The sequence below is a fragment of the Stegostoma tigrinum genome, chromosome 6, assembly GCF_030684315.1.
Source record: "Stegostoma tigrinum isolate sSteTig4 chromosome 6, sSteTig4.hap1, whole genome shotgun sequence".
NCBI lineage: Eukaryota > Metazoa > Chordata > Chondrichthyes > Orectolobiformes > Stegostomatidae > Stegostoma > Stegostoma tigrinum.
The window spans coordinates 101,627,113-101,653,103 of NC_081359.1; the positions used below are offsets into that span (position 1 = coordinate 101,627,113).

At 45.2% G+C, this 25,991-nt stretch overlaps 1 protein-coding gene across 1 annotated transcript in view; it reads left to right on the forward strand.

The window, feature by feature from the left end:
• Nucleotides 1–450: 450 nt before the first annotated feature.
• Nucleotides 451–25,991, forward strand: part of LOC125453484 (CD99 antigen-like protein 2) — a 51,237-nt gene continuing 25,696 nt past the window's right edge. The window contains exons 1-2 of the mRNA XM_059646812.1: nt 451–520; nt 618–704. Of these exons, the coding sequence (XP_059502795.1) occupies nt 644–704 (61 nt within the window). The 5' untranslated portion in view covers nt 451–520; nt 618–643. The remainder of the gene's footprint in view (nt 521–617; nt 705–25,991) is intronic.

Below are 25,991 nucleotides of genomic sequence, written 5' to 3' on the forward strand. Positions count from 1 at the left end.
GTGGGAGGAAACCCACGCAGACACGGGGACAATGCACAGGCAGTTAGCCGAGGCTGGAATCGAACCTGGGCCCTTGGAAATGAGGCTACAGTGCTAGCCACTGTGCCACCCCTTGTGTCCTAGCCTCCTGCATTTTGTAGACAAGCACCCCAAAATCCCTTTCCGTTGCAGTGGTTTTCCACTTAAATAATCATCCTTCCTTCCTTCCCAAAACGTCCGGAGCAGCCAGGGCGCGGTCGTGATGTTTACCCGAAAGGAATTGCTAGTAATGACACCGCCCCTTTACTGGGAGGGAGCACCACTCCCTTCCCACGATTGGCCAAACTGTGACACACGGAGCGTTCATTGGAACAGCCTGCTGCCAATCAATTGGATTGACAGACCCCCCCAATGACTCTCACCCTTAACCACCCCCCACTTCTGCGGGTGGAGTCTCATTAAAGAAGTTGAGTCGCTTTTAATGCGGGTTACAGGCGTGCGGCGCTTATTTTATATAAAGGTGCTTTGCATGAAAGAGTGGGTAAGTTTTCTGCGGTAGGAGAGTGGCGTGTTGTGTAAGGGGGGGGAAAAAAGTTTTTTGACTCCGTGTTTCTTGAGAGGGATTTTTGTTTTCCAAGAACTTTTTCTTGCCTTCAGGAAAGCCATGTTCCCTTCAAGAGCTGTCCTCCTCTTCGGTTTGGCTTTTGTCTTCGTTGGAACGAAAGGTAAAACATTTTTCTTGATCTCCGCTCGTTATTTTGCGGTTTGTGTTGGTGTTGTTTTTATTTAGAAGCCAAAACAAAAGTCTGGAGGCAAGTCACTTGGGCGGATTGAATCCAGTGTTAGTAGAAGGAACCGCATGGATTTTCCGTTCTGAATCTTTCCCTTTTTTGTGCTTTGCATCTTCGTCCCTTTCTATGAGTTGAGAGATTTTCTTTAAGTTTGGTGCTCGCCGCAAATCGATTGGTGAGGCTGAACGAAGACTGGAAAAAAAATTAACTACGAGTGAATCTCAACAGCCAGTAGTTGAAACTCTCTTTTATAGTTTCCCACGCTGTACTCTTTTAAAAACTTGCAAAATTCCAGCCTGTTTTTCAAAAGGGCAGATTTTTCTCTTTAGTTTAATGAAGGAACTCGTGCATGGGAAGATACTTTTTTTAGTTGTAGCTCACCCTTTCAGTTCAGTGGTGCCAATGCTCCCCTCGTATTTATTTGAATAATAGGTCTTCACCCAATCCGCCCACTAAAACACCTTCCACGGATGTCAGTCGCCAGGAATTTGTTGCTACTTGCCCTTGAGAGCATGAACTTATGCTTTTTATAAAATATAGAACATGGACGTTGCTATTTTTAACCGAAGTTGCTTGGTGTGCTACTAAACGCAGAAATTGCTAGTGAGACTCTGCAGATCTAGCAGCATCTGTGGGAAGGAAGCATAGGTATTTTTTTCTTTTGACCCCAGTGACTCTTCCTTGCTAGGAAAAGAAATTATTTGTGCTGACTGCGAGGTTGGTAATAGGGGTAGGGGGATAGGTGAGCTGAAAGGTGGAGATGGAGCCAAAAAAGAGAGATGAAAGGGATAGATAAGGGAATGATGGATAGCAGGCCAAGACAGAAGAGAAACTAACTAAGTGATAAGATTGAGAAGAGCAGAGAATGGGTAATCTGTGCTGGAAGCAAACTCTGTACTGTGGTCATAGGCCTGAGAGCAGGTGAAAATGGGTTGGCAGTGCTGAAAGCAAGCCATGTCAGAGCAGGACTTGGTGTGGGGTTTGTGTTTTTTTTTAAAAAGTAGAAAGATGGAATCTGGCTATGAAGTTGTCGAGCTCAATATTGAATCCCAGATCTGCTGAATTTTGCCAGAAATTTGTTTTTCCATATCGCCAGCTTCTGCAGTACTTCATTTTAGTTTGTATACCTTGGTGTACATGTCATTCTTGGATATGTGGCTCTGCCAAGGTTAGAATTTGTCACACACCAGCTTGTTGCTTTTCTACCCATTTGAAGCTTTGAACATTGCAGTGTGTGAGGCAGACTTTATTCTAACAGGACCATTTTTTTTCAAAAAAAGTAAATGAAATGGAAAATGTTCAGCCACAGGAATCTGAAACCGCAATTAAATACACACACATTGCAACACAAAGTTTTCAGCTTTCTAGTATCTGCTCATACTATGTTTTTGTAACTTCCTGCAGTAAATCTCCTTCAGCTAAATGTGAGTTACTGTGGTGATTACAAAACTGGGCCAACAATATAGTGGTAACTTAATAATCCAGTGAGCAGATTACATCTTTAAAAACAAAACTTGGTATTTGTTTTTGAAATCAAGTCAAAATGTAGAGATCCTAATGGTTCACTTATTCAAGAAAATGGTCTTTTATTAACAACAAACATAGAAATTCCTGGAAAAGGTAAGCGCATCTGGTAGCATCTGTGGAGAGAGATCAGTTAATGTTTCAGTTTGAGAGTCCCTTCCTCAGAACTCTTATCTTTCATTAGTTTGTTCTGTGTGACTGATCCAATTCTAATAATAGTTGACCAACTGTATCAGAGATAATAGGAACTGCAGATGCTGGAGAATTCGAGGCAAAAGTGTGGAGCTGGATGACCACAGCAGGACAAGCAGCATCTTGGGAGCAAGAAGGCTGACGTTTCAGGTCCAAAACATCAGCCTTCCTGCTCCGAAGATACTGCTTGGCCTGCTGTGTTCACCCAGCCCCACACTTTGTTTACTCGGGGTTTGTATTTATTTTCAATTTTTTGTTAGTTTTCTATCATATAATATGCGTAGGTTTGAATTGAACATGTAGTTTATAATTTTGTCTGAGTTTTTCTGAACAGTGTGATGCATGAATACACAAATAATTAGCATTTTCTTGAACAAGTGACAATTTTGTAAAATAAGGCCCTATTGATGAGTATTTCATTGTAAATTTACATGTCACCTATTCTCAAGGTTTCATCTTGCAGAACATAAGATTAAAAAGGGTATTCAATTCTTTAATTTAAGAATATTGCTGAACAGCCCTGAGAATGTATTGGCCTGGAATGCATTAACATTTTTTCGGTATGAACTTCAGAATATTTACCAAATAATGGGACAAAAGTGTTTGAATCGTTATCAATAAATGCCACTCCTCTGAAGCCACAGGAAAAGCTGTCTGCAAATCTATGTGATGTGAAGCGTCACTGGACGTGAAACGTTAACTCTGCTTTCTCTCCACAGTGCTGCCTGACCTGAGTTTTCCCAGCAGTATGATTCAGCTTTCTAAGTCACTAGTTTTAATTTGTAAGCAATGCAAGATGGTGCTGTCTGAAAGGTTGGGACTATGAAGCTGATGAAAACTTGGCTAATTCACTTGGAAATGTCCTTTTGGCAATGAGAAGGTGTCTGCAGCTGCCTATAGGATCTGTTATTCTATCCTCACTGTTCACACTTTTCCTGGGGTGTTGGTGTGTGTTCAGACAGAAATTAAAAACAGAAGAACACAGACTGTGTTTGTTCCTTTTGATTTTTAAAAAAAACCTGGAGAGAGGTTTGACGAGTGTACATGATTTATGGAATCGGAATAATTTAGAAAGTTGATTGTTCGGTATTGTCCAGCTTCAAGTCCTTAATTATTAGGAATGCATTATCTTAAAGATGTTCTTATATTTTGAAATAAGACAGTAATCTGTTTGCTTCAATGATAACTTCAAAACTGGAATATTGCTTAACTGTGTGAGAGCTCTAACAAATGTGATTGCAATGGTCAAAAAGTGATAAAGATCTACAGCACAGAGATGTTTTGGTCCAACTTGTCTGTGCTGACCAGATATCCTAAATTTATTTTGTCACGTATTTGGCCCATAATCCCTTCCTATTCATATATCCATACAGATGCCTTTTGAAATGCTGTAATTGTACCAGCCTCCCCCTTCCTCTGGTAGCTCATTCCATACATGCACCACCCTCTATGGAAAAAGTTGGCCTTCAGGTGTCTCAAACCTTTCCCCTCTCATCTTGAACCTAAGCCCTCTAGTTTTGGACTCCTACGTGGAGGAAAAATACCATGGCTCTTCACGTTATCCATGCCCTTCACGATTTCATAAACCTCTATATAAGTGTACCCCTCAGCCACTGACATTGCAGGGAAAATAGCCCCAGCCTATTCAGCCTCTCTATATAACTCAAACCCTTCAACCCTGGCAACATTCTTGTAAATCTCTCTAAACCCTTTCAAGTTTAGCAACATTCTCCCTATAGTGGGGAGACCAGAACTAAACACCGTATTCTAGAAGTGGCCTAATCAATGTTGATTTGAAAGTCTGCAATAATGATAGTATGGAGTGTTCTAATAAATAAGTTGATTGTAAGTGAGTAGAATGAATGCAGGGCCACATATTGCCTGTTACAATGATGAACAGTCACAAGATATCTAAGGCTTGAGAGGTGTATTGCTTGAGTCACTTTGTGACTTTGAATCTTTTCCAACTTGAGTACCATAAGGAACAGAAATATGGAACTGTCGAGACCTTATGGATGAAAGAGGGTTTTCAAGGGATATGTGAATCCTTGGAATTGGTCAACTGTGAATTGACTGTTAATGACTGGAAGTGCAATTAACTTTGAAAGGGAGACAAAGCTTATGAGTGATAAGATGAGGTTTGTTACACCAATTGCTGGACAAGCTTATTTTGGAATTGATGGGGTGAAGTACTGGGCATGGTTTCTGTTTTTCCCAGAACATCTTTGTCCGTAAAGTGAAAAACTTGTCTGTGTGCCTCAAAGGTAAACACCTCTCTGTCACTCCTGAAAATATAAAAAGCCTTGCAACAGAAGAAGCTGTGCCGATTTCTCTGAAGCATTTTCGGGAACCTTAAAGTCTCCAAACATCAGCATTTCTGACATGCTCATAAGCTCAAGCTGATCTACTACTTCTATTTAAAGATTTATTTTTTTCCTTTGCTCATAAACAGGATGAGGGCATTGCTGGTCAGGCAAGATTTATTGCCCATTCTAACTACCCAGAGGGCAGTTAAGACTCCAATGCATCGCTGATTTAGGCCAGACCAAGTAAGGATGGAAGATTTCCTTCCCAAAAAGGACATTAGACAATGGATTCATGGTTATCATTTGGCCTCTTCGGTCTAGATATTTATTAAATTCAAATTCCACTGTGCTGTGGCAGGATTTGAACCTGGGTCCCCAGAACATTACGTAGGTCTCTGAGTTAAAGGTCCGGTGAGAATACCACTCGACCATCGCCTCCCCAAACTTAGACTATAGATGTTCAGGAAGACAGCTTACTGCTACCTTAAGGGCACTTACAGATGGACAATAAATACTGGCCTGCTATACAATTGCATGAATCAATTTTTAAATCAAGCCACAGTGTAAAACAGTTAGATTCCCTTGTTGATCAAATTATGTGATATGCTAGTTGAGAAATCTGCTAGGGAGCTGCCTTCCCTGTGTACAACAAGCCTACCTTCAAGTAGTTATAGATATTTTAATGACAATTAAGTCACACTTATGGAGTAGCTGTGACTTAAACCCAAGTTTAAAGAAGAACCTGGTCTCAGATTTGCCACATATTTTATCATGCAGGAGGAGGCACGACTTGAACCTGAGACTTTCAGACCAAAAGTAGGGATGCTATCACTTGTATGCCCTGTGAATCATCTAGTCCATACACACGAGTTGGCCTTTTAAAAAGGACCCAAGTCGTTTGCTCACTGTACTAAATTGGTGCTAAGTTAGGTCATATCAAAGCCATCCTGCGGGGTATAATAGTTATCCTGATGGTATCTTGTTTTGTTCTATATTGTAAATTCATGAACAGGACTAATGCTAAGGCATTGGTCCTGGAAAGTGCCCAGCCCACCTCTGTCTACCCACTCAGTTCAAGGGCAAATTGCAGATGCGCAACAAAGGCTGTGCTCACCAGTGATACCCAAGTCCCATGAAAGAATAAAGAAAGTCCACAGATGGAAATTAGTGGAGAAACTCGACAGGTTTGGCAGCTTCTGTTGTGAGAAAAGTGTTGAACTTTCAAGTCCAGTCACCTTTCTTCAGAACTGAGCAGTTAGGAAGAGATAATGGGAACGACAGATGCTGGAGAATCCAAGATAACAAAGTGTGGAGCTGGATGAACACAACAGGCCATGCAGCATCTCGGGAGCACAAAAGCTGACGTTTCGGGCCTCGCCCCTTCATCAGAGAGGGGAATGGGGTGAGGGTTCCGGAATAAATAGGGAGAGAGGGGGAGGTGGGACCAAAGGTAGGGAGGGGATAGGTCAGTCCGGAGAAGACGGACAGGTCAAGGAGGTAGGATGAGGTTAGTAGGTAGGAACTGGAGGTGCGGCTTGAGGTGGGAGGAAGAACAGGTTAGGGAGGCAGAGACCGGCTGGGCTGGTTTTGGGATGCAGTGGGGGAAGGGGACCGCTTTGCAGAACACCTCTGCTCGGTTCACAATAAACAACTGCACCTCCCAGTCGCGAACCATTTCAACTTCCCCCTCCCAGTCTTTAGATGACATGCCCATCATGGGCCTCCTGCAGTGCCACAATGATGCAACCCGAAGGTTGCAGGAACAGCAAATCGTATATGTTCTGCTTGTGAACCCTGCAGCCCAATGGTATCAATGTGGACTTCACAGCTTCAAAATCTCCCCCCCCCCCCCCCCCCCCCCACCGCTTCCCAAAACCAGCCCAGTTCGTCCCCCCCCCCCCCCCCCCCCACTGCAGCCCCAAACCAGCCCAGCCTGTCTCTGCCTCCCTAACCTGTTCTTCCTCTCACTCATCTCTTCCTTCCACCTCAAGCGGCACCTCCGTTTCCTACCTACTAACCTCATCCCACCTCCTTGACCTGTCAGTCTTCCCTGGACTGACCTATCCCCTCCCTACCTCCCCACCTATACTCTCCTCTCCACCTATCTTTTCTCTCCATCTTCGGACCGCCTCTCCCCCCCCCCCCCCCCCCCCCCAATTATTCCAGAACCCTCACCCCATCCCCCTCTCTGATGAAGGGTCTAGGCCTGAAACATCAGCTTTTGTGCTCCTGAGATGCTGCTTGGCCTGCTGTGTTCATCCAGCTTCACACTTTGTTATCTTAGTTAGGAAGAGATGGTGTGCGTGCGCATGGTGCTGTTGTTGGGGAAATAGGTAGGGGTGGAAGAGAGCTGGGTTGGTGGGAGGTGGGCAGGAACAGGAGGCAGGAGTGGGTCGGTAGAGAGGGAGCCCAGTGAGACATAAAGCGTGGTCAGAGATAATGGGAACTGCAGATGCTGGAGAATCCAAGATAACAGTGTGAAATGAACGCAGCAGGCCAAGCAGCATCTCAGGAACACAAAAGCTGACGTTTGGGCTTTGACCCTTCATCAGAGATAAATGGTGGGTGGTTATAAGGACTGTTGGTATCAAGCCGGGGCAGAAGCGAAGCTAGATAGTAGGAGCTATGAGAAGTTGGAAATGGACTGGCTGAAAGCAACTGCATGTTGAGAGAGCCTAGGAGTGAGTAATAGATATGGAAAGCAGTGTCAAGCTCTTAAAATTAATCAATTCTCTTGCTGATTCCTAAAGGTCACATTATCCCCAAGCAGAAAATGAGGCAATGGGAAGCTCAGGATCATTTTATTGGAAAGGAAGGTGTTTCACAAAGCAGTTACCCAGTCTGCATTTTGTGTCCACTGCTAGGAGGAGGCTGAAATGTAAAGGAAAACCTGTTCAGGAGAACAATAGCAATTACGTTTGAACCTCAGCAAAATAAACATTCATTAACCCTTAGTTCTGTCAGGCTTTTATTATTTGTGTAGTTTTAGCTGTTTAGGCAACTCCTGCATAGCAATAATTACTAGGTAACTGTTCTGTCTGCCTGTCTGGAGCACTTAACCTGCATCCAGAAAGATCCAAATTGTTCTCAAAGTATAGGTTTGAAAGCCTTTTTAAATGTGCTAGTTGTGCTAGAGTCGCAAAAGCAATTGAGAATGTTCTATTTATTTTAGATTAGATTAGATTCCGTACATTGTGGAAGCAGGCCCTTTAGCCCAACAAGCCCACACCACCCCTTGGAGCATCCCACCCAGACCCATCCCCCTATAAACCAAACGCCCCTGAACACTACGGGCAACTTAGCATGGCCAATCCCCCTAGCCTGCATGTCTTTGGACTGTGGGAGGAAACCGGAGCACCCGGAGGAAACCCACGCAGACACGGGGAGAATGTGCAAACTCTGCACGGATAGTCACCCGAAGCTGGAATCGAATCCGGGTCCCTGGCGCTGTGAGGCTGCAGTGCTAACCTCTGAGCCACCGTGCTGCTTGATGTACATTGACCTCTGAGAGCACTGGCTTGCTAATATTCACGCAACGTGTGGGGAAATCTGAATTTTCATGGTCTTGTAGAAATGGCATTCCTGTCTGAAGATGTTCCCCAGGCATTCTGGAACCCAGTTAGCTCCTTGCTCTGTGGTCGTAGCCCAGTATGTGCATGAAGTTTTGCCTAGAGTCCATCTTGTTGCATTGGCATTTTTCCAACATCTGGATGTTACTCTACCTGTGGGGAGAATGCTTGTTCAATCAGGCTGAGGGCAGCAGAGTAAGAGGCTAAATGCCTCCATGACTACACTGGGCTGATGGCTGCATCCTCGCCCATTTTAAAATGTGTGGTGAAGGGCTTTCCTTCCAACCCTGGATTGTGGCATTATCTGTATGTCTGTAACTGGAGTTGCTGGCCTGCCATGATTGTGGGTCCTCTGGGCATGCAGCCTTGGGAATGCATTTGCCACCCTTTTTTAAAAAAGATAGGGTTATTAGAAGCTTGCCTTTTAAACTGTTACGCACAGTGCTACACTGTCAGCACGGGTGTACCTGGGATTCTGTATGATATTGGGGTCCTGGCATTTGTAAGCAAAGTCCACTAATTAGTGGCCTGGTATGCTGGGAGGAAGAGAAATGTTAAACTGATGAACTAGAAACCCAACAGGCCCATAAATTCTTCATAGGTTTTAAATAAAAATGTCAGCCAGTTCTGGGCTAAATATTTGGTTGTCTGCAGGACATGCTGGGAAAGAGCAGTAAAATGAGCATTTTCAACAAAAAAAATCTTGTTATTTGTGGGCTTTATGAACTTTGTCACATTCTGTCAATGTGCTGAATTGTGCCCTTTGCCAGTTAATGGCAAAAATATATTCCAATTGCAACTAAATGCATTGTCAATTTTTGTTTTCAAGTACTTCTAACTCAACAACCATCATTTGTTGGCAGGGTGGGGGTGGGAGAGGTGTTGGGGGAAGGGTTGCTATTACTCCTTCTTAGAATTTGATTTTTAAGCTAGCAGCACATGAAGATTTGGTTTTTTAACGGGTTTTAAAAATGACGAGGTCAGTTTCTCCAGAGCCATGACCTGAAACCAGTACATGTCAGAGCAGGTCACCTAAGGCTTCCTGGAATGTCAATGGAAGCATGTTTATATTATGAGGTTCCACAACTAGTGAGTGAGAGGGGGCAAATAATTCAGGCTATATGCTGCAGCGGAATCTAAGATGAGCAAGTATTTTTCTTTTAATTTTTTGCACAGTGCTTTAGGGGGTTCATTCAAGGGAACTGGTAATGCAGTGGAAGTTGAGGCAAGTCTGCAGAATTAATGGCAAAGGAACATTTCTCAGGATTTTCAGTGTTGGGAGTAGATGGAATTTAGTTGTGCCGCATGTTTTGAAATCTTTCACAGTTATTTGGTCTGTATTTTTTTAAACTTGTTTTATACAATTAACTGCTGTTTTTATTGGAATAAAATCTTGTGCTTGTGTATTCCAGTGAAAGACTAAATTCAAAAATCCATCAAGCCAGATTTTTTTTCCAGGCTCTGACTTGGCCAGTAGTAACATCTGATATCATAACACCATGCGAGGATAGCTTTCTAGGGTGCTGGAAGTGGCTTTTGTTCTCTTTAGGTATGAAATGGGAAAGGATGCAAATTTTTAGGTATTATTTGTGTATTTAAGCCTAAATTTGAGCTCAAGATCTGAATATCAGGGTGTGGTTGATCAAAATGTAATTTAGATCAGGAACTGAAGATATCTGATCACTGCATGAATAATTTTGACCTTTGGTCTCTAACCTTTGGGTTGTGCTTAGATTTGCGTCTCCAGTCCCTTTACTGTAGATTCCAGTAAATCTACTGGATTGCAAAGGTCATTGGGAAGTAGACCGGCCCTTTTGGAGTATGTGGAACAAACGAAGCAGGGAAGCCCCAGATGCTGATATGATCCCAGTAATGGGAATGTTGCTGAAAATGGAATGTTGGATTTGGAATTAGTGAGAGATAATGGGAACTGCAGATGCTTGAGAATACAAGATAATAGTGTGTAGCTGGATGAACACAGCAGGCCAAGCAGCATCTCAGGAGCACAATTAGTGAATTGGAATTAGTGAGTTTGTAGAACAATACAGCACAGTACAGGCCCTTCAGCCCACGATGTTGTGACGAACTTTTCCCCTAAACCTGAGGTCTATCTAACCTCCACCCCTACCTTATACTATCATCCATAGGCCTATCTAATAACCACTTAAATGCCCCTAATAAGGCCGACTCCACTACCCTTTCCAGCAATGCATTCCATGTCCCTACCATGCTCTGAGTAAAGAACCTATCTCTGTTGTCTCCTCTATATCTACTTCCACTCACTTTAAAACTATGCCCCTCATAATAGCCACCTTGTAAAAGCATCTTCCACCAGCTACGCTACAGCCATGGAAATAGCATTGTTAGAAGCACTACACACTGAAGACAGGCACCAGGACAATGCACCTAGGTGAGCTGCTGACTTCTGCAAACCCTTTGAATTATTTGCTTTTGAAACTTTGTTTGGAATTGTTGTTTTATTTTTGCACTTTGGACAAGAGGACCAAATTCCTGTTGGTTATAGCACATCTCGGAGTTGGCATGTGCCACCCACGCACGTAGGGAATCTTAGAATCCCCATGAAACTGTGTGTTCACTCCAAATGGTTCTCCCTGACAAGGGAGAGCATAATTTATTCGGCTTTTAAAGAAGTGTGTTCTCAAACTAGTGTCCATATCCTCCTGGGGTATGCCGAGACTTGTCAGAGAGTCTTTGGGGAAATGTATAAGTGCACACAGGCTCAGTGCTGAAGGCAAAATAATTGAGTGTTGGCAACTTTCAGGAACTGTTGTAGTAAGCCAGGGTTGAAAACAGACTTCCTTCATGCTCTGAAGATAGAATCAGACCACAGTCTGCAGCCTCGTTGGAGTGTGTGAATATTTGGTTTTCAGGAGAGGAAGGAGCGAGCACTTGAATCTGATAAATACTGTGGCCGTGGCCACATGTTCGGCTGGGAAGTTCTAATGGTTTTTTTTCATATTGACTACAGATTGTGTCAAAATAAAAAAAAAACTAGTAATGACACAGCTTGTTTCCCTGACTGGAGCAGCCAACACTCCTGGGTACACAAAGCAGAGCACACTTTTGATTGGCTCATTGGCCTATTATAGGAATATCAGACGTGACAGAGCAGAAAGGAGCCATTTGGCTTGTCATACCCATTTTCATCCTCTGCAAAAGCAACTGAGCAAATCCCTTCCCCTCCCTTTGTAGCACTACACTTTTGTTTTCCCCTTGGGTGTCAGAGAGACACAGCATGGAAAAGGCCATTTGGCCCATCGAGGCAAAATCTATACTGATCCCACTTTTCATCGTTTGGTCCATACCTTCAAATTTTATGATATTTCAAGTGCTCATCCATGTACTTTTGTTTGTAAGAATGTTGAGGTTTCCCACCTTGACTGCCCTTCCAAGCAGTGCATTTCAAACACTCCCCTCCGCCTCTAGGTGAAATTGTCAAATCCCCTCAGTCTGTTGCCTGTCACTTTAAAATTATGCCCACTTGTCATTGACCCTTTACTCCCCTGTAGTTAGCAAGTATGTGTCAAAAATGCTCACCATAACAGGGATGGCCACTATTTATTATTCTTGAATGGATCATCAGTATCCACCATGGTTACAGTAATGCAGTCCAAGAATTTCACACCACTGTGGAGAATAGGTGTTTGCAAATCAAAGCCCTGCAAGAATTTTCACCATTTTTTTGAATTCTGAACATGAATGTACAGGTAATAAAATGTGAGGCTGGATGAACACAGCAGGCCAAGCAGCATCTCAGGAGCACAAAAGCTGACGTTTCGGGCCTAGACCCTTCATCAGAGAGGGGGATGGGGGGAGGGAACTGGAATAAATAGGGAGAGAGGGGGAGGCGGACCGAAGATGGAGAGTAAAGAAGATAGGTGGAGAAGGTGTGGGTGGGGAGGTAGGGAGGGGATAGGTCAGTCCAGGGAAGACGGACAGGTCAAGGAGGTGGGATGAGGTTAGTAGGTAGCTGGGGGTGCGGCTTGGGGTGGGAGGAAGGGATGGGTGAGAGGAAGAACCGGTTAGGGAGGCAGAGACAGGTTGGACTGGTTTTGGGATGCAGTGGGTGGGGGGGAAGAGCTGGGCTGGTTGTGTGGTGCAGTGGGGGGAGGGGATGAACTGGGCTGGTTTAGGGATGCAGTGGGGGAAGGGGAGATTTTGAAACTGGTGAAGTCCACATTGATACCATATGGCTGCAGGGTTCCCAGGCGGAATATGAGTTGCTGTTCCTGCAACCTTCGGGTGGCATCATTGTGGCAGTGCAGGAGGCCCATGATGGACATGTCATCAAGAGAATGGGAGGGGGAGTGGAAATGGTTTGCGACTGGGAGGTGCAGTTGTTTGTTGCGAACTGAGCGGAGGTGTTCTGCAAAGCGGTCCCCAAGCCTCCGCTTGGTTTCCCCAATGTAGAGAAAGCCGCACCGGGTACAGTGGATGCAGTATACCACATTGGCAGATGTGCAGGTGAACCTCTGCTTAATGTGGAATGTCATCTTGGGGCCTGGGATGGGGGTGAGGGAGGAGGTGTGGGGACAAGTGTAGCATTTCCTGCGGTTGCAGGGGAAGGTGCCGGGTGTGGTGGGGTTGGAGGGCAGTGTGGAGCGAACAAGGGAGTCACGGAGAGAGTGGTCTCTCCGGAAAGCAGACAGGGGTGGGGATGGAAAAATGTCTTGGGTGGTGGGGTCGGATTGTAAATGGCGGAAGTGTCGGAGGATAATGCGTTGTAACAGTCCATCTTCCGCACCTACACAGGCCCCAAACCCCACCTCTTCCTCCGGTACATTGATGACTGTATCGGCGCCGCCTCTTGCTCCCCAGAGGAGCTCGAACAGTTCATCCACTTCACCAACACCTTCCACCCCAACCTTCAGTTCACCTGGGCCATCTCCAGCACATCCCTCACCTTCCTGGACCTCTCAGTCTCCATCTCAGGCAACCAGCTTGTAAGTGATGTCCATTTCAAGCCCACCGACTCCCACAGCTACCTAGAATACACCTCCTCCCACCCACCCTCCTGCAAAAATTCCATCCCCTATTCCCAATTCCTCCGCCTCCGCCGCATCTGCTCCCACGATAAGACATTCCACTCCCGCACAGCCCAGATGTCCAAGTTCTTTAAGGACCGCAACTTCCCCCCCACGGTGATTGAGAACGCCCTTGACTGCGTCTCCTGCATTTCCCGCGACACATCCCTCACACCCCGCCCCCGCCACAACCGCCCCAAGAGGATCCCCCTCGTTCTCACACACCACCCTACCAACCTGCGGATACAACGCATTATCCTCCGACACTTCCGCCATTTACAATCCGACCCCACCACCCAAGACATTTTTCCATCCCCACCCCTGTCTGCTTTCCGGAGAGACCACTCTCTCCGTGACTCCCTTGTTCGCTCCACACTGCCCTCCAACCCCACCACACCCGGCACCTTCCCCTGCAACCGCAGGAAATGCTACACTTGTCCCCACACCTCCTCCCTCACCCCCATCCCAGGCCCCAAGATGACATTCCACATTAAGCAGAGGTTCACCTGCACATCTGCCAATGTGGTATACTGCATCCACTGTACCCGGTGCGGCTTTCTCTACATTGGGGAAACCAAGCGGAGGCTTGGGGACCGCTTTGCAGAACACCTCCGCTCAGTTCGCAACAAACAACTGCACCTCCCAGTCGCAAACCATTTCCACTCCCCCTCCCATTCTCTTGATGACATGTCCATCATGGGCCTCCTGCACTGCCACAATGATGCCACCCGAAGGTTGCAGGAACAGCAACTCATATTCCGCCTGGGAACCCTGCAGCCATATGGTATCAATGTGGACTTCACCAGTTTCAAAATCTCCCCTTCCCCCACTGCATCCCTAAACCAGCCCAGTTCATCCCCTCCCCCCACTGCACCACACAACCAGCCCAGCTCTTCCCCCCCACCCACTGCATCCCAAAACCAGTCCAACCTGTCTCTGCCTCCCTAACCGGTTCTTCCTCTCACCCATCCCTTCCTCCCACCCCAAGCCGCACCCCCAGCTACCTACTAACCTCATCCCACCTCCTTGACCTGTCCGTCTTCCCTGGACTGACCTATCCCCTCCCTACCTCCCCACCCACACCTTCTCCACCTATCTTCTTTACTCTCCATCTTCGGTCCGCCTCCCCCTCTCTCCCTATTTATTCCAGTTCCCTCCCCCCATCCCCCTCTCTGATGAAGGGTCTAGGCCCGAAACGTCAGCTTTTGTGCTCCTGAGATGCTGCTTGGCCTGCTGTGTTCATCCAGCCTCACATTTTATTATCTTGGAATCTCCAGCATCTGCAGTTCCCATTATCTATGAATGTACAGGTAATTGGGTCTTAGTTTGTTGCTCAACCCCAGTGAAAATGCCTGCCTGGGGTCAGGGTGGATTGCATGGAAAGCTATTTTACCCACAGAGCTTTCAACATAAAAATAAACACCTACCTTCCTATCACAATTATTAGGAAAGAATACAAGCTTCGAGTTTTTTTTCTAACCGGACTGCCTGTGTCTGTCATTTTATTCACCTCCAATCAAGTCCCCTCTCAGCCTTTACTGCTGTAAAGAAAAACAATTTGAGCTTCACCAGAGTCTGTCTCTTTCTTGTAGCTACAATTGCTGTATTCTGGGCAGTGCCATGGTGAATTTATACAGCGTGTCTGGTGCAATCACTTCATCCCTATAATGTGCTGACCAGGACTGCACATAGTACTCCATTGTGGCCTAACTAAAGTTTTGTACAGCCCCAACATAAATTCTTGCTTTTATAATCTATGCCATTACTGATTAAAGGCAAGTGCTTCTTGACTACCTTATTAACCCTGTTGATAAGCATCCAAGATCCCTCTGTTTCTGTGAGCTTCCTAGTACCTTTTGAGTGCTATTGAGTACTCCCTTTTCTTCCAAAGTGCATCATCTCACATTTATCAGAGTTAAATTCCATTTGCCACTGATCTGCTCTTCTGACCTACTCATGTACAGCTTCCTGCATCCCAAGACCTCCTTCCTTACTATTAACCATCCAGCCAATCTTAAGTAGCCTCGACTTGAAAGGCACCTTCTTGGGCAGTACACAGATTCGAGTTAAGGGTTTCTCAAACTGTGTTGTGACTGTCCTGGGAGTTGCCAGTGAAAAGTGTTGGGTTGTGAGCTCTGACTTGGCGAGAGCTCTCTGTGGAGGTCCAACCAAACACTAACTTGATGAGGCTCTTTCAGAAGTGTGCAGGTTTTATTATTGGTTGAGTTGACTCACCTTATAGGCTTGTATTTTTTGTAAAAATTATGGTAAGTTCAGTGCTTTTTTTAAAGTTCCAAAGCTGATGGTAAAATAGCTTTCCCTGCAACCTCCCTCTCCTGCCCCTTACTGTGCCTGAAGCAGGCATTCCCTCAGGGATTTAACCATCTTGAGAGCGACATGATTACCTAATTTCAGAATTCAAAAAATGTTTTGGTTAAAATTTGAGGCTTTGGCATTTAAACTCCTTGTGTTTGATTTGGGTTTTTTATTATTGCATGTACTAAGATACAGTGAGTAGAGAGCAATGGTAATTAACATTTGAGAGGCTTGTTCAGAAGTTTGATAACAGCAGGGAAGAAGCTGTTTTTGAATCTATTGCCGTGTGCATTCAAACTTTGTCTTTTTGATGGGAGTGGGTGGAAGAGTATAACTGGAGGAGAAGGTGTCCTTGATTATGTCGGTTGCATTTCTGAGGCTATGGGACGTATAGATTGAGTCAATGGATGGAAGGCTGATTTGCGCAATGGGCTGGGCTGTGTTCATGATTCACTGTCATTTCTTGCAGTCTTGGGAAGAGCAGTTTTCAAACCACGCTGTAATGCGTCCAAATAGAATTCTTTCTATGGCGTATCAGTAAAATTGGTAAGAGTTTGAGGACATGCTGAATTTCCTTAGCCTGACAAAGTAGATGTTATTGTGCTTTCTCGATTGACATGAGTGGACTGGGACAGATTGGGAGTGATCACAAACAGGAACTTGGCCAGCTTGACCATCTCCACCTTGTGTTCTCTATAATGTATTGAATTCTTGGATTGCTAACATACTGCATTTTGTATCTGTATGCTGAATATTGATACCCCATTCAACAATATAAAGCAGTGAGTGTCCCTCTTATGGCCAGCATTTTTGACCTTCCATACATGCTCTTGAAAGCAGCGTGTGGCCTCCGTGAGCTACTGCAATTCATGCCGATCTGGTACGGGGAGGAATTATTTGCAAGGAAGATTTGAGGATTTGTTTGGTGTCTGTGAAGGTGAATTGACATTTTCAAGCCACAGTGGTGTGCAGATTGTTAGGAAACATGCAGTTGGTGGTGCTGTCCTTTATCTGCAGCTGTTGTCCTTCTAGATGGTAGGGGTTATAGGAAGCTGGAAAAGCTACTGCAGTGCATCTTGTAAATGGAAGGCGCTGTGCATTCTTGATGGAAAGAGTGATTTGTTTATTATTTTTGGAGTAAGCTGTTTGAATGTTGGAGCTGCATCCATCATGATGAATAGAGAGTATACTGTCTCTTTACTGGTTTCTGTCTTTGTAAATAGTGGCCATGCTTTGGCAAGTTAAGTTGTTTGCATAAATTCCCACCTTTTGGACTTGCTGTTGTAATTGTGGCTGGTCCAGTTCACTTTCTGTTCAGTGGTGACCAATTGGATATTAATGCTGTAGGATTCAGTGGTGTCGATGTCATTAAATGTCAAGGAGAGGCAGTTAGATCCTCTTGTTGGAGGTGGTCATTGACAGTGAATGTGTGAAGCGATTTGGATATGACTTGCTGAACGTGCACTAGTTCACTGGTAATGCTGCTTCTGTTGGAGATGACCAAAATGATGAGTCACTGGATGTACTGGCTGAAGCATTCCAATATTACTGTTAGCAAATGGTGGTGAGCTCTTGCATTGGAATTTGTTTGACTAAACCCTGCATAACAAAAGCTCCCTTTTCACACCAGAATGAATTTGGAGACTGATAGTGGAGAACTCCTGAAGAAGTGGGTCTGAAGTTTTTTTGCAATGATGGGACATCCATGAATATGATATATTTAGGCTTAGTTTTTTTTAAACTTCTGTTTTTGACTTGAAGTAACATAGATATTATGCTGGCAGCCATTCAACCAGGGCATGTATTTTACAGTTTTAGGAGTATTGTGCTTAAGTACACGGGCCTGTAATAATAAATAAAGACTTTTTCTAATCTATAGGAAATATTTGATAGCCTGTTAGTGTATATCTACCACATGAGTGGATACATTACAGTCAAAACTCTATTGAGGAGCTAATGTATTATTGATGGGCTATGGTTATTACCAGACATGTTCTGTTGAATCAATATTTTAGTAGGCTGTGATAATGTTGCAAGTTGTAGTGTTTAAATGCAGGTTATAATGCTCTGTACCGAGCTTGTCTTGTAAATTTTGTATGTTCCTTCTTCCAAAAATACTGTCTCTTGAACTTCAACTTAGCAATAAGGTGCTTTTTTCTTTTGGTTTCCATTAGAGTTGTCAGCGAATTGATTGCATAGTAACCCAGCCCATACATAATGCTATATTTTTACATTATCAGTATGGCAATGCTACATGGAGCACTAGAAAAGCCCGTTGTAGCTTGTTATGGTAACAATGAGGCCCCATTTGGGTGTGGAGCCAGCCGTGAGCCTCTGATTTGTCACTTGGTACTTACCTGTCTGAACACTTTTTTTTCCTCCATATATATTTTCGAACAGAACAATGAAAATTACAGCGCAGGAACAGGCCCATCAGCCCTCCAAGCCTGCGCCGCTCCAGATCCTCTATCTAAACCCCCCCGAGCCTATTTTCCAAGGATTGGTACTCTTCTGCTCCCTGCCCATTCGTGTATCTGTCGAGAAACATCTTAAATAATGCTATCGTGCCCACCTCTGGCAGCATGTTCCAGGCACCCACCACCCTCTGCGAAAAGAATTTTCCAGGCATAGCTCCCTTAAACTTCTCCCCTCTCTCCTTGAAGTCGTGACCCCTAGTAATTGAGTCCCCCACTCTGGGTGGGGGAGGAAGCTTCTTGTTATCCACCCTGTCTGCACCTCATGATTTTGTAGACCTCAATCAGGTTTTCCCCCCTCAACCTCTGTCTTTCTAATGTAAATAATCCTGATCCACTCAACCCCCTCTGAAATTGAGTCTTGAGTTTTTAAAAATAAATGCTGATTTCCATTCTCTGAACCTACTTGTGGCTATTTGTGCTCTGCAGTGCAATCCAGTCAGCCCCATTCCCCTTGCTGTGTCCACCCAGCACTTGTCCTGATGTGCACCATCCAATTTCCTTTTTGGGAAAAATCGAGCATTGTTTCCACTTCCACTGCTATCCCATGGCAGAGCTCGAAGTGATGAATGACTATCTACATTTTCTTCTTTTAAAAGAAAAGTTCTTCCTGCTGTTTCTCCTTCTCCCCCCCCCCCCCCCCCCTATATTTCTTGCCCATGTTCAAGGACTGTCTGCTTTGGTCTTGCATCATTAGCAAATGGGAGTAGCTTTTTCTTTGACTGATTAAGCCATTCATAATGTTATGGTTCTGTCATTCTGTCAAACCACAGGGTTGAGAGTCCTGATCTTCTAAACTCCAATGAGTACAAGCCCACCTACTCAATGGTAATGAATGATCTTCAAAAGGAAGTTGAATGGCTGCTTGAAAGCAAATTGGCCTAGTTCGAGCTAGGACAGTGTTTCATTGTGAACTGAATGACTTCCTTCTGTCATCCTCCCTTCTGATCGGTACATGTGACAATAAACCAAAATACAGAGAAGAGCCTTGTTTATATGTGGTACAGGAAAATCATAGTAAGTGAAGCTTACGTTGCACAAGGTGTGTGCTAAGCAAGATCAATGTTAAGCAAGCCTCATTATTTGAGACTAGAGTCTATTCATCAGTCTAACGAAGGCCAGAAAGAAACTGTTCCTGAACCGGTTCGTGTGTGTTCAGGCTTCTGTATCTTGAGCAATGGGATTATGTTTCTGTCTTCCGATCTGGTTCTGGAGGCTTGGGGTTTTTCTTTGTTGAGAGCTAGTGTTCTTCATTGTGGAAACCCAAGGCTATTGACTATCTGACACTGTTTGCTTAAAATTATTAATTTCTCCAGTATGTTTTATTTGCTAATGTTCAATGGCTTTAAGTTTCTCAATCTTGTTGTCTTTTTGTTTCTCAGTATTTCCTGTGCAAGCTGTATTGCTTTCTACTGTGAAAACAAACAAAGCATTTATAATGAAAATAGAAACCTGAAATGGTGGGGGGGCACGGGGAAGAAAGTACTGGAGGAACTCCACAAGTCTGGCAGCATCCATGGAGAGAAAATCTCTCAGCAGAAGAATCGCATGAAACTTGAAACATTTTAACTGTCTCTCTGTACACAGGAGCTGCCAGACCTGCTGAGTTTCTCCAGCAACTTCTGTTTTTGTTTGATATCCAGCATCCACAATGTATTTTTATTTTATAGTATTTAGTCGAGTGTGAATGTCACTGGCTAGATCAGCATTAATTTCCCAGAGGACAGTTAAGACTCAACCACAGTTGCTGTGGATCTGAAGTCTGATGGAGCCCAGGTCAGGGCGGGAAGACCGATTTCCTTCCCTAAAGGATGATTTTGAACCAATGAGCTTTTATAGATGACAACCGCCAATGTTTTTGAAGTTTGTTTTGGAATCTGAATTTAGATTGCACTGCCAGCCACAGTGGGGTTTGAACCCAGGTCCTTGGAGCCATACCTGGTGTTCTAGATTCTGAATGTGATCACCACTATGTCACCAGCTCCCAGATATGTTTAATATCCATGCTATTTCTGAATTTGCAATTCTAATTTCCCATGTCAACTTCTAAGAGGCCCAATTATTTTGGGGGCAACAGGCAAAAAGCTCAGCCAAAAGTGGCTATGTGGGTGATCGAGAGAGTGGTGAATTTGTGATGGGGGTTGTTGAAAGAGTCAGGAGTTGTAATAAAGTGTGGAGGAGGAGGAGTTAGAGATGATTAAGAAGGGAATTTCTCATTCACTTGTGGGATATTGGCAGTGCCATCTTTGTGCTAACTGGCAGTGGCAACATACTGCCCCGGTGTTCCTGTGCGTAAGTGTGTTGCTCCACCTGACGCTAGTTCACAATAAATAGTATTTTATAATTGCAAATCGTTTCCATCTAACTTACAGTTCTGCTCGACGCAGCTTTGATAGCCTACAATGGCCTGGTGGCCCATGTTCAATGCTTCTAGTTGGCAAGCAGGTGACGGGGTGTGGATGCTGACTTCCTGCAGAGACAACACGGTGTGGAGCTGGAGGAGCACAGGTCAGGCAGCATCAAAGAAGTCGGAAAGTCACCGTTTCAGTTTGGCATCTTTTTCTTCTCTGCCTGACCTGCTGTGTTCCTCCAGCTCCATGCTGTATTGTCTCTGACTCCAGCATCTGCAGTTCTCGCTATCTCCGACTGACTTCCTGTAGCTATTGTTTGGGTGAAAATGTTTTAAACTAACTCTGCTTTCACACCTCTGCATAATAATGTGCACATGTTTAGAAACTTCCCTTTAATTCTTTGTACAGGAAAACATGAAAAGCTTTTGTCAATCAGCCCACTGTCACGAATATGGGCCCCAATGTGTTTTCTAGATGTTGAATTGCTAACTCATTTGGGATTTTCTTTTCTGGCATTTCAAAAGGAGAAAACTTGTGCAAATTGTTCTTAAACTTGCAGTCATGTTTGACCATGGAGTGAGCTTCTGATCTAATTTGTAAATTTACTATGGACACCTATTGCTGTTTCTGTAACTTTGCTTGACTTCATTTCTTTCTCAACTCATCCACTTCATTCAAGCCCTTTTACCTTGAGACTTGACTGTTCCAGTGCTATTTTGCTGGGCTTATGCATTTTTAATTCTGGAAGCTGGTCATCCAAACTCCAACTGTGCCTTAATCTGCAGCAAACTCCATTCACCTTGGCTTCTGTTCAAGCAAGTCTCGATGACTTTTATTTCAAAGGATTCTCATCTTTGGATGATACTCAATATCAACTGTTCCATGTTTAGCAGCCATGTCTTCAGTTGTCTAGGCCTCTAAGGCCTTGAACACCCTCCCAACATCCCTTCACCTCACTTTCCTCCTTTTAAGACATACTTTAGCTTTTGGTCACCTTGACTTAGGATCTACTGATGTGGCTTAGTGCCACACGTTTGCTTTAAGACTCCTGCCAAGTGTTGTAGGAAATTTTACAATGTTAAAGATGCTTTATTCATGTATTCCCCGTGTTGGTTCCGTATTGATGTTCAAGCATCAGAAAGCTGCTAGTTGTACAGGTGATGAGCCTTAAATCTTAAGGGCTGAATGTGTTGGTAGGTTAGCTCACCAGTGCACAGTGTACAGCTTAACCAGATTCTGTTTGCTGTTCACCTTCACCTCCTAACATTAGTTTAGACACAGGAATGTGAATACTTTATATTTTCTATTGCTGTTCCCTCTGGCATTCAGAGGGGAACCTGTCTCCTGTAGAGTTTCTCATTAGACTAATTTCCAACAGAATTTGAGCTCCTTGATTGCATGTGTATTTTTGTTGTTTACCACTTTTTTTGCTTTCTGTGGTTTGAGTCCTTACTTGCATCTAAATCTAAAAATGCTTGATTTCAGATTGTATATAAAACCTTAGACTCCTCTCTTCCCTTCCCTAACATCTGTTTCCGTTTCTGGGGATAAGCTGTCCATCAACATCCACTACAAATACCCTGACTCCTTTTTGGTTATGTGACAATACATTTTCAAATCCTTCTTCCTGTAAAGACTCCAGTTTGTTCTCTGTTTCAGAGATAATGGGAACTGCAGATGCTGGAGAATTCCAAGATAATAAAATGTGAGGCTGGATGAACACAGCAGGCCAAGCAGCATCTCAGGAGCACAAAAGCTGACGTTTCGGGCCTAGACCCTTCATCAGAGAGGGGGATGGGGGGAGGGAACTGGAATAAATAGGGAGAGAGGGGGAGGCGGACCGAAGATGGAGAGTAAAGATAGATGGAGAGAGTATAGGTGGGGAGGTAGGGAGGGGATAGGTCAGTCCAGGGAAGACGGACAGGTCAAGGAGGTGGGATGAGGTTAGTAGGTAGATGGGGGTGCGGCTTGGGGTGGGAGGAAGGGATGGGTGAGAGGAAGAACCGGTTAGGGAGGCAGAGACAGGTTGGACTGGTTTTGGGATGCAGTGGGTGGGGGGGAAGAGCTGGGCCGGTTGTGTGGTGCAGTGGGGGGAGGGGACGAACTGGGCTGGTTTAGGGATGCAGTATGGGAAGGGGAGATTTTGAAACTGGTGAAGTCCACATTGATACCATATGGCTGCAGGGTTCCTAGGCGGAATGAGTTGCTGTTCCTGCAACCTTCAGGTGGCATCGTTGTGGCAGTGCAGGAGGCCCATGATGGACATGTCATCTAGTCATCCCTAAACCAGCCCAGTTCATCCCCCCCCCCCCCCCCCCCCAACTGCACCACACAACCAGCACAGCTCTCTCTTCCCCCCCCCCCCCCCCCCCCCCCCCCCACCCACTGCATCCCAAAACCAGTCCAACCTGTCTCTGCCTCCCTAACCGGTTCTTCCTCTCACCCATCCCTTCCTCCCACCCCAAGCTGCACCCCCATCTACCTACTATCCTCATCCCACCTCCTTGATCTGTCCGTCTTCCCTGGACTGACCTATCCCCTCCCTACCTCCCCACCTATACTCTCTCCACCTATCTTCTTTACTCTCCATCTTCGGTCCGCCTCCCCCTCTCTCCCTATTTATTCCAGTTCCCTCTCCCCATCCCCCTCTCTGATGAAGGGTCTAGGCCCGAAACGTCAGCTTTTGTGCTCCTGAGATGCTGCTTGGCCTGCTGTGTTCATCCAGCCTCACGTTTTATTATCTTGTTCTCTCTGTTTCTCCGTTACTCATCTGCTACGATGATGCCAGCATCTACAACAAGACTTCCAAAATGTCTGCCGCCTTCCTCCCCGAGGATTCTCTCCCACCTTCCCCACCCCACCCCTGGCGTACACTGTGGTTGACCAAGGTCCTCTGCCATGTCTTCTCCTGCACTTCTGAACCTCTCTCTCCCTCCAATGATTGATGAAAGGGTTCCTCTGATCCTGAGTAATCACCCCGCCACCATCCCCATTCAAAGGACCATGAGCTTGCATTTCCACCGCCTCCAATAGGATGCCACCATCGGGGACACGTTCTCTTCCCCAACCACCCCCCCACCCCCACAAATTCCCATGCAATCGCAAAAAGTGCAACACCTGTCCACTTATTTCCTTCTCACCATCAAAAACCCCAGGTATGCCTTCCAGTGAAAGTGATTTTTCTTGCACATCACTCAGTCCAGTATTCCCTGCTCAGTGTGATTTCACCCCGTACACTGGGAAGATCAAACACTGACTAGGTGACCACTTTTGCCAGAACATGAATGTTTGGCAAAATGACCCTGAGCTTCCTGGTGCCTGTCACTTCAAAACACCACCATGTTCCTTTTTCCAACATTTCTGTCTCAGGCTTAGAATCACAATCATAGAACCAGGCCATTTGGCCCAACAAGCCCACACTGACTGTCTAGAGAGTGTCCCACCCAGGCTCAACCCCCAACCTGTTACTCTGTATTTCCCATGGCTAATCCAACTAACCAACACACTATGGGCAATCTAGCATGGCTAATCCAACCAACCAACCAGCACATCTTTGGACTGTGGGAGGTAACCAGAGCACTCGGAGGGAACCCACGAGGACAATGTGAGGAGTTTGCACAGACAGTCACCCAAGGCTGGAATTGAACCAAGCCCCTGGCACTGTGAGGCAGCAATGCTAACCAGTGTGCCACCAATCACCGCTTGCTGCCATGCTCCAGTGAAGTTCAGTGCAAGCTTGAACAGCACCACATATTTTCTGCTTGGGTACCCTGTAGCCTTCTGGACTCAATATTGCATTCAATAATTTTGGGGCCTCAGCACCTTCTCCCCATGTCCCCCATATACCAGGCTCTCGCGTGCGCGCACACATCCTCTGCCTGCACCTGGCTCCATCTCCACCTATCATTTAATCGTTCTCCCTCATCCCACCCTGTCTTCATATATACCAACCTTTTCCTACCTAATATCAGTTCTGAAGCTGGATCTGAAATGTTAACTTTGCTTTCGCTCCACAGATGCTGCCGGACGTGCTGAGTTTTTCCCAGCAGTTTGCTTTTTCTGATTTTGAGCAGCTTTTTTTCCTGTATTAGTCTTCCAACTGCTGCTCCTGAACAGTTTTTCTAACTGGCATTTCAATTGGCTTTCCTGGTTCTTTCTCAGGCTTTCGATGTTTACTAACTTAATTGCTGAAGTAGTTATGGAGTACTCCCTGGTCCTTTTCTTGTCTGATCTTTTGTCAGCAGCTTGCTGCTACTCCGAGTCCAGTTGAGTACAGGAACCTGAGATACATGGGCAGTATGGACATGTGTATACATGTCTGTAGTTCCTCACTCCATCATTGGGCAAGTGATTGTTCGCCCATTAATGCTTTGCACTAGGTGTGGACTGAACAGCTATGAGTCATGAATTGCTGGCTGATCTGGTTTGGAACAAAAGAACTGAAGCAGGAATGTAGCTTGGCCTCCTCTTTTAGAAAGCTGCACTCACTTTGGCTGTGTTGTTTTCCCTTGTAAAAGTGCCATCCCAGCTTAAGTTCTCTGACTTAGAAACTGTGGAATCAACTGCTGGTTGGCACAGACATTCCTTAAATGTTTAAATCTGTGCTGCATACTCAATCCTAATCCTCTCAGCTGACTCCTTCACCTTTTTATATACTGCATTACTGTGGTTTCAAAGGAAGAGGTTGGAGTTACAATGTAATTTGCCCTCCCCTGTACTCATTAAAACTCCTCCCATTCCCAACCATAAACATTTGACTCAATCGCTGTGATTTTGGTATCATGAACTTCTCACTGTCACTTTTCTGTTCTTGTGAATTTCAGCTGCAAAGTAAAATTATTTAGTGACCATTTACTTATCAAAAGATTAAATAAGCAAAGGCTCTACACCTTGAGCAAATGGTCACAACAGTGAGATCTGGGTAAATGTCATTTGGCCAGAATGTTTGCAATTGGCTGATCTTTAGATTTTCTCAGTGCTATCCTGGGAGGGCTTGGGCCACAATTTAATGTGTTGAGACTTTTTTAACCCTGCTACCCAAAGAGTCACTGGGGAATGTTTGGGGTGGGGTGGGGGGAGGGAAAGAAAGAACAAGAGGGGGGAAGGTAACTGCTACCCCTTGATTTGTCTCACCCTCCTGAGGGAGGGGCAGGGACAGGTGGTGGTTCTGCCTCTGGACTGCTGGACAGTCTGATGGGTTTTGGTTCTGTCATGTAGACAGTGACCCACATATCTAGCAAATTTCAGTGCCGTGGCCTGGAGAAGAGATCCAGGGATTAGGATGGATGGTTTGTAGTGTGTGTGTGTCTCCGTCCTGCTGGAATTCGTCTGCTCCAACCCCCCACCCGCGCCTGGTAATGTTTGAAAGGTGGAGGCTGGACAAAGGGCATTGGCAGGACCTAATGCTGGCTACTTTTGGCAAGGGGCTTGCATGATTGGTGCTT